We start from the raw sequence: 13,158 nt of genomic DNA on the forward strand, positions 1-13,158 counted from the left end.
GTCCCTCAAGAGATAGCTGCTGACACGACTGAGTGACAGAGCCTGGCCTCTGACCCGATGCAGACTCCCTGGGAACAGAATTAGCTGAGTGCTAAGCACAAGGCCGCTTACTACTTTTGTCCTGCATGGACATTGCAGAATGCAATGTTGTGTATCACAGCATGGAAAGGAGGAGCCCGTTGGTAGCTCCCACACAGAGGTTTCTCCGTGGATGAACTTGAAGTGGTACCCTGAAGGTCCACATGACTAATTCAATGGTACTGGACAAAATCCTACTGGAAAAGAAAGATGCTCGGTGTTTCTAAGAAATAGCATTTATTTATTTATTTATTTATTCATTTGTTTTTTTGTGACAGGGTTTCTCTGTGTATCTCTGGCTGTCCTGGAGCTCACTCTGTAGACCAGGCTGGCCAACTCAGAAATCAACCTGTCTCTGCCTCCCAAATGCTGGGATTAAAGGAATGCACCGCCACTGCCTGGCTAGAAATGACATTTATTAACTTACCTCTTCATGCGTTTTCTCCTTTGGTGGCCTAACATTCCCTCTGAAGCTATAGAGGATTTAATTCACTTTCTATGTGTCTCAACCCTGTTCCTGTGGGATAATTGCTTTTTATCACATGGGATTCGGTTTTAAGCACATTTCGTGGCAAGTCTGGTGCTAGGTTCTCGGTGGTCTTCTGAATATTACTGCTTAGAAGCAGACAGAGTGAAGGATAGCGAGTACTTAGCTTGGAAGAGAAAGAACCCTCTCCCTTTCTCTTCCCCTTACCACCTTAGCTATAATTAAAGGTCTACTGTGTAGAATAGACATTGCATTTATTCTGTGCTGTCCCCAAAGCATAATTCAGACCCATGGAGCTCGACTTCAGGCAGATCTGTTTCTACTCAAACAATAGATCTCTCCTAAAACAGAACAAGCCTCAGATGAATTCTACATCCCTAGAGGTGTCAAGTGGACAAGCACTTGCTGGGAGATAATTCATGGACCAGCTTAAACTTGACGACCCACTTGAAGCTGCCCTTGGATTCTTGATGGTTTAGGCGTGCCAAGCAACCCTGATAGAAAGGTGGGGTTTGTGAGAGCTTCTAGGTAAGGCTGGCTGTGCTGGCTACCTGTTGCTGGATCTACTCTGAGAACAGTGAGACAGGTACCACTCACATACAGAGGGGAGCTTTTGAGAGTGAGATTGTAAGAAGTTGAAGCTTTTGGTCTTAGAAGGTGGCTTTGGACTTGGCAACTAGCTCTGAGGGCTTTATTGGGATCAACATGTTGAATGATTCTGCCGAATGCTGTAAGAAAAGCAACATAGCAGAAGCTTGACTGTAGAGTGTGCAGGCCATAAGCTCAGTAGGAAAGACTCAGTCAGTGTCACTTGGAAGATGCATGGAGTCAGTCAGCGAAGTTGTATTTCACAAGTGTCCAATTCTGGTTTGTTTTTGTTTGTTTGTTTGTTTGTTTGTTTTAAAGATCTGCCTCATACTTTACAGCTCCAGTGACCAGGAATACTTCAGTAATTTATCATTTCAATTTTCACAGCAGAAAATGTGTGGGCCTTTTAACAGCCCAGACCTAGTCTTCTTCTTTCTTTAGAGTGCTTCACCTCCCACAGTAGGCTTCTGAAGGCCCAGCAGGGCTGTCAGGACTGGCCTAGCTTACATCAGTGGCTTTCTCTTCTCTGCCTTTGCTCCATGTTTCTGTGGGCTCACTTATCTGATTGCACAGTGGCATGGTTCTTCCGGAGTTCTCTACCTGCTTGGCAGATGCAGCTGTATACAAACAATGGAGGTGGCTGCCAGCTTTGTGTGATCCAAAGCACTGAGGGTATGAGGGTATCTGCTGTAGCCATCTTTAGAAGAAGCAGAGCAGGTCTGCCCTTCAAAAGGGACCTGGCTAAAAGCTCAAATGGCGTGTGTGTGTGGTGTGTGTGTGTGTGTGTGTGTGTGTGTGTGTGTGTGGAGAGAGAGAGAGAGAGAGAGAGAGAGAGAGAGAGAGAGAGAGAGAATATCAAGAACACCAAGAAGCCATGTTATGGGTTTATATAATGAGTGTGACTAGCGCTTTCTTTCAACAGACTTGGGAATGTGACAGAAGAATTCATTAGGGCAGATGACAGGGTACTGAGGGTCAAAGTGACAGGGACTGGACAGGGGAAGACAAGCATTGGGAGAGCCATCCCAGCTTTGCTTTAGTCTTCCCTAAAGTCAGTGCTGACAAAGGTAGACACTGGTACACCCACAGGGCACCCAGAACACATCTGTTTACTGGGTATCGCTGGTTGACTAGAACATAGGGAGTTGTCTCCAGTCTGCTTGGTTATGGCACAGAAGGCTGTTCATTATCACCTCATCAGACATGCAGTGTGCTCCAAGGCGTTGGCCCTGTCTGTGGGCTCACCTTGGCCCCATTCACAGTCCGAGGCTTGAGATGAAGCAAAGTCCAGGTCTGGGACCAGCAGTCCATCATGATTTTCTGGCCATGGTGATCCGTTCAGGGCTTGAAGCAAGAATGACATTCAGCAATGACACTTTTGTTGGGAGTCATGGGATCAAGGCAGGCAGGGCTCTTACACCCAAACATATCCTGACTAATAGAATTCCTGGACTATCAAGACTCCAAATAAGTCTCTACAGGACAAACACAGCGGAAATCTGGGAAAAAAACAAGTCCCGATAATATTCTTTGCACCGTGAATGAAGTAGAACCTGAAGCCCATAGGACAATGGGCTTTTCAGTAATCTTTTCTTAAATAAATTTAGGTTGGAATAACTGTTGCTTGCCATAAGGCTGCTCTGACCACAGTGATGTGTGCAGGAATGGGGCCAGCAGAATGGAGGCACCAATAGAAGCTACAGGAGAGTGAGTTCCCTCAAGGCAGGGCTTTCATTGGAACTGTCTGAAGGGTAGACAAGCTCTCTCAAAATGGATGGCCTTTCCCATTGCAGGATGGGCAGTCTGCACAGAAGGACTCAGATGACAAGACATAGCGTTCATTCAAGCTTCGAATGAGGAGTGGGGCTTGGATCAGGATTCTCTTTAAAGCTCTGTCCTTCAGAGTCACTCCCCTTTTACTTAAAATAGACTTGATTTTTCTCACACAATATATTTTGATTATGGTCTTGTCTACCTCTACTCTTCCCAGTCTCCTCCCTCTTTCCCTCCCATTTGAATCCACCCTCTGTCTGTCTCTTATTAACAAACAAACAAGCTACTAAGAAATAGCGATAAAATGAAATATAATGTGATAGAACAAAAACTAACACAGCAGAGTCGTACAAAACAAAGAACAGGAAAATAGCCCAAGAGAAGGCACAAGAAACAGAGGCCTACTAGTTCATGCACTCAGAAATCCCATCCACACACTAACTGGAAGCCATAATATACATGCCAAGGACCTGATCCAGACCAGTTCATGTCTGGTGCACGCTGCCTGAGTCTCTGTGAATTCATACAAGCTTTGATCACGTTGATTTAGAGGCCTTGTTTTCTTGGTGTCCTCCACTCCTTCTGGATTTTACACTCTTTTTGTTCCTTCTAGGCCAGGGTTCTCTTAGCCCTGAAGGGAAGGATTTGATGGAGACATCCTGTTTAGGGCGGAGTGTTCCAAGCTCTCTCACTCTCAGCATTATGTCTGGCTATGGGTCTTTACACTTGTTCTGTGAAGGAGGAAGCTTCTCTGATAATGGTCAAGCAAGGCACTGAATCAGTATAGCAGAATGTCATTAAGAATCATTTCATTGCTACATTTGGTTTTACACTAGGTCCCTGGGCTACCAAGTCTCAAGTTCTTGGTCTCTCCAGCAGTGTCAGGTATGGGTTTCATCTCATGGAGTGGGCCTTATGTCAAGTCAGACATTGGTTGGTCACCACCACAAGCTTTGTGCCACCATTGCCCTAGCAGATCTTGCTGGGAGGACACCATTATAGATCAAAGTATTTGTGACTGGCTTGGTGTTTACATTACTCTTTCGGTTCAAAATTACTTCATAATGACTATAGCAACGGAGTCACATGCCCTTTCAGATTCTTTCTCCAGGTAACTCTCTTACAAAGAAGAAATGAAAGCCATGATGTCCTTCATGACATAGCGATGGTGGATGCCTATAAGCCCAGCATTGGAAGGCAGAGGCAGGAAGGTCAGAAGTTCAGGACCAATGTAAGCTACACAGAGATTTCGAGGTCAGTGTGATCTAAGTGTTTGAACAGACAACAAACAGAAACATGAATGTAAGATTCACAGTTATTGTCTCTGCTACAGACCCTGGTGAGGAGGACTGCCACAAGGAGGTCCCCACCACCCACCTAACCTTGTCTCACTTCTCTGTGTGATTGGTGGAACCCAGATTCTCCAGGGCAGAAGTGGATTATGAGTCCGAGCATCCAGCACCCCACTTTGCACAGCTGCCTAGTTGATGCTTACAGTTAAGTGATGTCTCAACATGCATTCTTGCTAGCACTCCACCCAGCGTGCAGCTACCTCCCTGGCAGCCTCAGCTGTAGGCCGCCAGACTTCACCATGGGTTTCTGGTACTACTTTGTCAAGCTGTGGAAAGAGAGTAATGCTAGGCCCAAGTCATGGAGGACAGAGCCACTTCCTCCTCCTTCCACACCTTTCCTGATCTCCCTGAACATGGTATCCCATGTGCCTGATGATCTACACAGTCCCTCGTGCACTGTTCACTCAGCAATACTCACCAAGCACGAAATCATGCCAAAGCATTCCATGGACAAAGCAGACATTGCTCCAGTACCTTCATTTGCTGGGATGGTGTCCCTTCCACGCAGCCTGGTTCCCTCCTCCCTGAGGCTATCTAAGGTCTGGCGTGTGCCATTGGCAAACAGGGTCTGCTTTCCTCCCAAAGCCTGCTTTCTACCTACTCTTACTTGGGTCCAAGTTGGAAATCCAGCCCCTCAGCACAAGAAGCCAACTTCTAATTCATCCCTGCTCAGATTCCAAGAAAGGTCCAAGTTCCCCCAGAGACAATCCTACAAGTAGGATTAATAACCTCTACAGGCGATGAAAATGCAAAGCCAAGACCAAGCTGGTCCCAGGCTTGTGGTCGGCACCCTGAGACCACCATTTATTTATATTTGAATTTCTGACTGAGTCCTGAGGCCAACGCTCCTGCTTCTACTTGTTGCCTAATGATAGTCTGCCATGTGCAGGCAGGGATGCTTAGAGAGCTGCTGTTTTACATCTACAGCACAGCAGCCCAAAGCCACTGATGGTGTTGGGAGGATGATGGAGGAAAGGAGAGATGGGGTCCCCAGATACTACACAGCAATGGTGGCATAAAGGGGCGGTGCCCGAGCTCACTTTTGCCCTCAGTCTATGTCAGGGTTTTTGTATGCCAGTCTGGCACCTTCAGAGAGAAAGAAAGATTGGGAGCAATCTCCTGGGAACTTTCTAGAATCGGGGGCGGGAAAAGAAAGAATCTGAGGTTGGTATGGTGTAAGGGGAGCATGTTGCAGGAAGGAAGAAGCTCTCCCAGGTGGAACCAGAGGATGTCAGGGCTGTCCTGAGTGCGAGAGAATCCCCAAAGCGCCCATCTACTTCATGCCCACGTGCAGGTTTGTGAAGAAAGAGCAGAGAGCCAGAGCAGGAGTCGCCGGCTGGAGAGGAGGCGCGCAGCGGCCGCCGGCGGAGCGTGCTGCCGGGCGGGCGCAGAGCCCAGGGGCCGCCCAGTAGTCGGGAAGCCGCGCAGAGCGTCCGGAGGGAGGCGGTGGCGACGACAGAGGGGCATCCCCAGGCTTCCCCTCCTGGGTCCTGGGCGCCGGGCGCGAGCCCAGGACACAGAAACAACAGGGATCGCAAGTGAGCAGGGAGTCCCTGACGCGCGATCGGCGCGATCAGTGTGATCCGGAGCGAGACCTGAAGAGATCAGTGCGGTGTCTGGGTGTCCGGGAGCCCAGAGCGGGAGGCTGGGACTGAGCCCTCCCTGCCGCCCCCACCCCGCGCCCGCCTCCCGCCCCCGCTCGCGGCCTGCAGCGCGCCTCCCTCACCGCCCAGGCACTGGAGAGCCGCTCGGGCCGAGCCGTGGGAGCCACGGACAGCGCCAGCTGCCGCTGCGGGAGCTACTCCGGCTGCACCATGCGGGAGCTGGCCATTGAGATCGGGGTGCGAGCCCTTCTTTTTGGGGTCTTCGTGTAAGTAGTGGTGCACCGCGGGCGGGGACCTAAAGACTCAGCCTTTGGGAGCCCCAACTTTGTTTGCGCTGCTGTATCTCGCCGGGGGCCTGGGTTCGGGGTTCCCTTCTGGGTTGGTGCCGGGGATGTTCCTTCCCAACGGGATCAAAAGAAACCTTTTCCGCCTTTTCTTGGGACCCTTAGTGCACAGTAATCCTAGCATGCCCGGACTGAGAACTGCTTCCGTAGTAGCTCCTAGTCTGGAAGCAAGTCCGGCGGCCCTAGCTCTGCTGCCCCAAGTCTGAATCTCTCACTAGCCCCGCACACCTGTCCCTGGAATTTAGGCTGCTCCTTAAGACCAGGATGGGCAGCCTGGCTGGTGCCCTAGGGAAGTTTCTCTCCTGTGATCGTTTGAAGCTGATGATGGCAGTTTTTGCTCTTGGCTCCAGCTCCCGCCACCCCATGCTGTGCCCAGGCAGCCAGGGTCAGCCTAGGTCTCCTTGTATGTCCCTGGCTCCTGAACTGGCAGCCTTAAAAAGCATCAAATAGGTGTCTGCGTTACTTCTCTGACTGGAAAACTGTTGCCATGGAGGGTTGGGCAGGTCAGGAGCTGCAGCAGGCTGCGGGGCTGGGAGCACCAGAAGCTCCTTTTACATGTGAGGGGCAGAAGCCCTTTGGGGACAGCATTGAAATGTTCAGGATGGCACCTAGGAATCGTCATTTCTGAAAAAAGGAGGGAGCCTGGTGCCATTCCTTCAGAGATGTCTGTGCTCAGGCACCCGTCCTGCCTCTCTGTGGCTCTAAGCAACCCACCCTCCACACCCCCCCCCCCAGCGAGCTTTCTTGGCTCTCTAGTCTCTCTAGTTCAAATCCACCTAGCAGGGAGCCTTAAGTGCCTGTTACCAAGGCTGACACATCTGCACTGTTACCCCCAGTAGTAGATCAGGTTTTCTCTTGACTACCAATGGCTGGCTGTCATATTTTAAATATTAAAGTTGTACGGACTATCTGGATTTGCTGGAGTCTTGAAATGTGTGTAGGTATCCCATCAAGGCAATCAGGAAGCCCCCCTCTAAATTTCTGCCCCAACCATGGCAGGTAGGCAGGTGTGTAGTATCAGACTACTTCTGCACCTTGGGGTATATTCGTGGAAAGTAATGCTTTTTAAATTTTGTTTGTTTGTTTGTTTGTTTGTTTAGTGCGTGTGTGTGTGTGTGTGTGTGTGTGTGCACACGCGCGCTTAAATTAGGAATTAAATTCATCCTGAGAATTTATTCAAACCATCAGAAAAGACTGGGAGCTCCCCAGTTGCGGGCCACCCCCTCCCCCTTCTGACTGAACACTAGTGTTATTCACTGGGAACAGGGAGAAGGAAGTTCCGTTGGATCTTGATGCATTTGCAAAGAATCAAGCCCTTTCCCCCTTCTTTCTCTCTGTCTTTCTACCTTTGGAGTAAACATTCCAAGGAGTGGCTGCCAGGTGGTTGCATGGGGGCAGTTTTGGGTTGGCAGATAGGCTAAAACCCCCTTCAATGATTAGGTGTTAAAAATGATGGACTGATGGTTAGTACGGGGTAGAATCTGACGTTTGTTGAGGGAAAATGTCTGTGCAAAAATAATGCAGGAATAACGTGAAATAGGCTTGTAGGCTCTCTGCTTTAATTGCTTCCAGGAATATTTATTTTAAAAGTGTCTAAACACATGCACAATATTTACATGTTTTCATATTTTCTTTCAAACATTCTTCCAAACATGAGATATTTATAAATATACAATGGAGTGAATTAGAAAACTTGGTAAATTTTGTTTATGTGTGTCTGGCTTCTTCTAAGAATGTTATGTAAAAAAATCAAGACAACTAACCAACCAACCAAGCAAGCAATGAAAAAAAAAAAAAAAAAAAAAACTCATCACTTTTCAGTCTTTTCCCCAAAGTCTCCTCCTGTGTTATTTAGTGTGGGCTCTGCAATCACCTGCCACCACAGGATACATATGGACATTGATTGCATTTTGGCATGATTCTTGAGTTTCATATAAAATTGCAAATATTATTTTATAAAAACCAGATTGGCACCAAAGACAAGCTGGGGGTGGCAGCTTAGGCAGATAGTAGCTTTTGGGAGAGCCTAGGAGGAGCGGGGACACAGATGACCTCTTGTTTCCTCGGATAAGCTTCTGGCGCTTTGGCAGAGGCTAGCTTTGGAGAGGAAGTTCTCTTCTTCCCTTTGGCAGCATTGTGGTGACGAGGGGACTGAGTGAAGGCTCACCACCCTGAAGATGGTGGTCTTTGTAGCCCTGGGACATCAGGGAGGTCCGTCCAGGCAAGTCTAATCTGGTCTGCCTGCTACACTGACCAGTCTAGAAGCTAGCTAGTTTAAGACAGAAGAGAGCAGCCTCACTTTTTCTTAGCTTATGCTCTAGAGCCGTGGTTCTTAACCTTCCTCATGCTGCGACCCTTTAATACAGCTTCTTATGTTGTGACCCCCAACCATGAAATGTTTCTTTGCTACTTCAAGGCTGTGCTTTGCTACTGTAATGATTTGTAATGTAAATTACAGATATGCAGGACATCTGATAAGTGACTCCTGTGAAAAGGTCATTTGATCTCTCAAAGGCCCACAGGTTGAGAACTGCTGCTTTAGAGAACTCTCTCCGGGAGATGTGCTTGCTTTCTGATCATCTTTCCTGCCTGGAAGCAGCCGATCCACAGACTCTCCCTGTAGACTTTAAGTGAAGCCCAGTGAGATGTGCCTTGGACCCCTGAGCATGTAAGCTCTCTCTTGTCAACTCTTGAGGAAAAGCCCTTTGTCTGGAAGTTCATTTTGAAGCCCAGGGTTTGTGCATTTAGACTCAGAGAACAGTCTGCAGACAATCTCATTCTCAGTGCCTCTGGAGCAACCTTGCTTCAAATCTTAAACAAGCAAATGACAACGACCAAAGAGCAGTGAACAGTAACTGCTGCAACTTCGTATCAACTTTAGCTTAACAGAGGGGAAGATGTTTATGGGAACCCTATGTGTAGGGACCTTAAAAGGGCCATTTGCAGCTTAGAGGCTACAGTTAGTGTGCTCTGATGCTTGTGAGCTTCAAGGGCCCTACTGGTTGTATCTGGGCATTGGGACAAGTTGTCACCAAAGACTGGAGAGAATCAGCAAGTGTTTCTACAAATGCTAACAAGATCTGGACTTTACTCAGCAGCTCTGAGCTCCTTGATCACCAGCCCTGGGCCCCAGGTTTGCTAGTACTGGTATTCCAGTAACTTTTACTATTACTGCCAAGATAAGAACTTTTATTTGTTGAGGGAATACTACATGTGAGGTAGTGATGAAGGCTATCACATCTTGGGGACTGAGAGATGGCTTACTGTTTTTATAGAAAACTCAAATTCACTGCCCAAAACCCACATTGGGCATCTCACAAACACCTTTAGGTCTAACTCCAGGGGATCTAATACCTTCTTCATATCTCTCATGGCACCTGCACTCCCACAAGTACAAAGGATACACAGGCATACGTGTCACACATGATATTTGTAGGATTCCAGCCTGGGCTAAGCTAGCTGTGGTAGCTTGTACAAAGTACTCAGTTTACTGCAAAGAAGGAATAATTAACACAGGAAGTGATGAGAAGGTGGAAATAGATGCCAGGGAATGATGCCCAGAGATGACTGACTGCTCACCTAAGCATCTGGTGTCAGGTGTATGAGGCAGGCCTGGGCTCAAGGACGTTCCTGCAGAGTAACGGCTGGGCAGCAGATAGGCACAATGTGGGTGGGGAACAGCCCACCAGGTGTGGCTGTGGACTGTGGGTTTCAGGGACAAGTTGGGCTGTTTTCTGATATGAAGTGAGCTTAGGATAAAAATGTAAGGAGGCCCTTTAGGGGTGTGTGTGTGTGTATGTGTGTGTGTGTGTGTGTGTGTGTCTGTGTGTGTGTGTAGGCCAGAGGTCAACCTTAGTGTTTTTTTTATTTTAATTTTTGTTTTTGTTTTGTTTTTAAACTATGTCTCTTACTGTCCCAGAATTTCCAAGTAGGCTAGGCTAGATAGCCAATGAGTTCCAGGGATAGACCTGTCTCCACCTTTCCACTGCTGGGATTAGTCTTCTGCCACTATGCCCAGCTTTTGTTTGTTTGCTTGTTTAACGTAGATTCTGAGGATCTCAGGACCTCACGCTTGCAAGGCAAACACCTTTCAGACAGTGCCATCTCAGCAGCCTGGCTCCAAAGGTTTGAATCTCAGGACCTCACGCTTGCAAGGCAAACACCTTTCAGACAGTGCCATCTCAGCAGCCTGGCTCCAAAGGTTTGAAACAAAGAGCTACCTGCTCAGATATTATCTCAGCATGTGAGTACCTCTCTTACTTGCTCTTGTGCTGTGGTCAGTCATCTCTGCACTTGCCTGCTGTTGGATTGCCGATAGCTGTACTCTAGGGTTCAGGACACACCTCCATCTTCTTTGCTTTGCTCCCCATAGGACCTTGCCATGAGTGTGATTGATGCCCTTTGACCTGACTTCCGAAGATTTCCCTAGAAACCTGAGTGTGCTGCATCAATGCAGAACGAAGCTACTTTCACGGGTATCTGTTGACTACCTGTGTCAGAGTTACCCACAGCCCAGGTTAGCTCTACATAACCTACAGACCAACATAAAAGAAATGCTGGCATCTGCTTTTTGAGCAGACATTCTTTCCATCCACTAGGCTTTAGGAATGTTTAATGAGTGAGTATGGTCTCCTCTGCTTTTCTCCTTCTTGGCCCTATGGGGGAAAAAACTGTCCTTGGCTCTGCTAAGGGATTAAATGGGGCCAAGCAAAGAGCCCTAGCCCATGGGGCACTTGGTAGAAGCGGCATGAATTTCCTTAGCGGAGAGTAAGAAGCTGTATGTCAATGTGTGTTGCTTTGAGGTAGGGACAGCTGCCATGGAGGCTCAAGATAGTGCAAGTAGACTCTGGGACAGAAGGTAGTTCTCTGCTAACTGAGATGCAGGGAACTGTTGGCTAGCTACTGCAGCGTTAGTCTGTTCTGTGATAGCATGCCTGTTGTAGTTGTGTTGGCATTTACAAGAAGTTTCAAACGATATATTGGAGGCAAAGTGGCATAACAGAAGACCACGGGCTGTGGGGCTGTGGGTTCAAGTCTAAATCTTCACTCTGTCACTAATTAGCAAATTGCTTTGTATCTCTGCACCTCAGTTACTTTATATGGGAAGTGGAAATAATAGGTCACTGGATTGGATTAGAGTCGGTGCTTCTAAGTGCCTACAGTAAATGCAACTGTCTTCTCTCCGCGTTCTCATTAATCCTTATTACATATATGTAGTGTCTGCGAATGACACTGCGTAGAGTTGTCATGACTGTGGTCTTTAGCATTAGGTTGCCTGACTTTCTATCTTGATTTTGCCCCTTATAAGGTGGGTGAGTCTTTGGACAAATTGTTTATCCAGCTTAAAGCTCTGCATCCCCATCCATTTAATAAAAACACGTAGCTACTTTGATGAACATCAGGTTGTGCTTATTAAGTGAGATAGTACTTAGCTTAAAGTAGGTGTTCAAAAAGAGCTAACGCCATTATTGTCCTTTATTAAAACGAATCCATAATGTGAAGAGAGATGCTGCAGATAGCTAATAGTATTCTTATTATAAATTATTTAGTATGAGATTTCTAGCAAAGAATAAAGTTCGTTAAGTGTGTTTCAAGGGATTCCTTTTAGCCTACCCAGGGTATCAGCTTACCCTAAGCTCAGCAAGCCTCTACAGCTTGCTCAGGGGTCTTGCTATCTGATGGGGCAGAAAGCCCAGTTCAGTGGCTTCTTAATGGGGGCTTAACCTATGGATCCTTCCTAATAGCAATCCTAAGACAGTGGATCCAAATGTCACCAGTACAACTGTGTCAGATACGTGTAAAAGAGAACAGTCTGTTCCTGTTACCTTCAGAGTCATTGAGTTAAGTAGTTCAGTTAGACCCACACCTGGGAGCTTTCTCTACTAAATATCCTCTCCAGCCTCATCTATGCATGTAAAAGCAAGTGTCCCTGACACTCTTGCCCTGCATCTTCCAGAGTGGCTGACAAATAGTGCTTCGGTTTGAAATATTATTGGACACTGCAAAATGAGATGGCTGTGCCTAGAATTCTCAGAATTGATGCTGGTTTCCCACAGGGAGATGACAAAAAGTGATCACCAGTTTCAAAACTGATGGATACGTTTATTTCAGTTAGTTATAAGGATGATGCCTTTTATGAGCCACACAAGGCTTATAAAAGCTTGGCACTTCTATTTTTCTGGGAAGGGGTAAATATAAAAATTATCTTTGTAATATTGCTTCTTTAAAAAAACGTTTGCCTTGGTGCTATGTGTTGAAGAGCCTCAACCCCTGCTTCAGGCAGCTCCTCTTAGTCAGGGACACGATTGGTTAGGACACTGGGCTGCTGGGGACTTAGGATGGTGCAGGTAGATGCCACAGGGAAGCCTGGGGACAGCTTCATCACAAGCAGCTCTATAAAAGCTGAAGGCTGGTGTTACACTGTTTCTGCTGATAACGGATGCACAGAAGGCAGGATCAGACTTGGTCAGGGCATTTAGGTCGGTTTCCAGAAAGCAGGCACTCTGCTGGCCAATGCTGATTGCTTCTTTCTGCCTTGCCAGAGGGTTTTAAAGCTATGTTTCCATTGAAATGGGAGTTTAAGCCATGTGAAATAGTTGGTATTTGACTGTTTTGACCTACAAAACTGGAAATTTCTTTTAGTGCAATCCCAAAATAACATACACAAAGAAAAATGTCCTATTCATAAGTGAGCAGCTGCCCACAGCAGCCTCCCCCCACCCCCCACCTGCCGAGCCTACTTCCATGGCCGCCCTGATTTCACTAGCTCAAGTTTTTGACTCAACATGAATGGACTCACAGTGTGTGTGCACTTCCGTCTGACTTTTGTCTCGACATGTGACAATTCATTCCACATTGTCGTGAGCACTTGTTTGTTCTGGCCACCACAGAGAAATCTATGTATGACCTAAAGCCTGCCTAGTTACACATGT

The 13,158-nt window shown here is 47.3% G+C and overlaps 1 protein-coding gene across 2 annotated transcripts in view; it reads left to right on the forward strand.

Annotated features, from left to right (window-relative positions):
- Positions 1 to 5,474: 5,474 nt before the first annotated feature.
- Plpp4 (phospholipid phosphatase 4) overlaps positions 5,475 to 13,158 on the forward strand; it is a 124,944-nt gene continuing 117,260 nt past the window's right edge. The window contains exon 1 of one of the 2 annotated variants that reach the window (XM_076911425.1): positions 5,475 to 6,148. In XM_076911425.1, coding sequence (XP_076767540.1) covers positions 6,093 to 6,148 — 56 coding nt within the window. In that variant the 5' untranslated portion in view covers positions 5,475 to 6,092. The remainder of the gene's footprint in view (positions 6,149 to 13,158) is intronic. The other variant, XM_034510478.2, reaches the window with a different exon arrangement.

Source organism: Arvicanthis niloticus, chromosome 1 (genome assembly GCF_011762505.2).
Source record: "Arvicanthis niloticus isolate mArvNil1 chromosome 1, mArvNil1.pat.X, whole genome shotgun sequence".
Lineage (NCBI taxonomy): Eukaryota > Metazoa > Chordata > Mammalia > Rodentia > Muridae > Arvicanthis > Arvicanthis niloticus.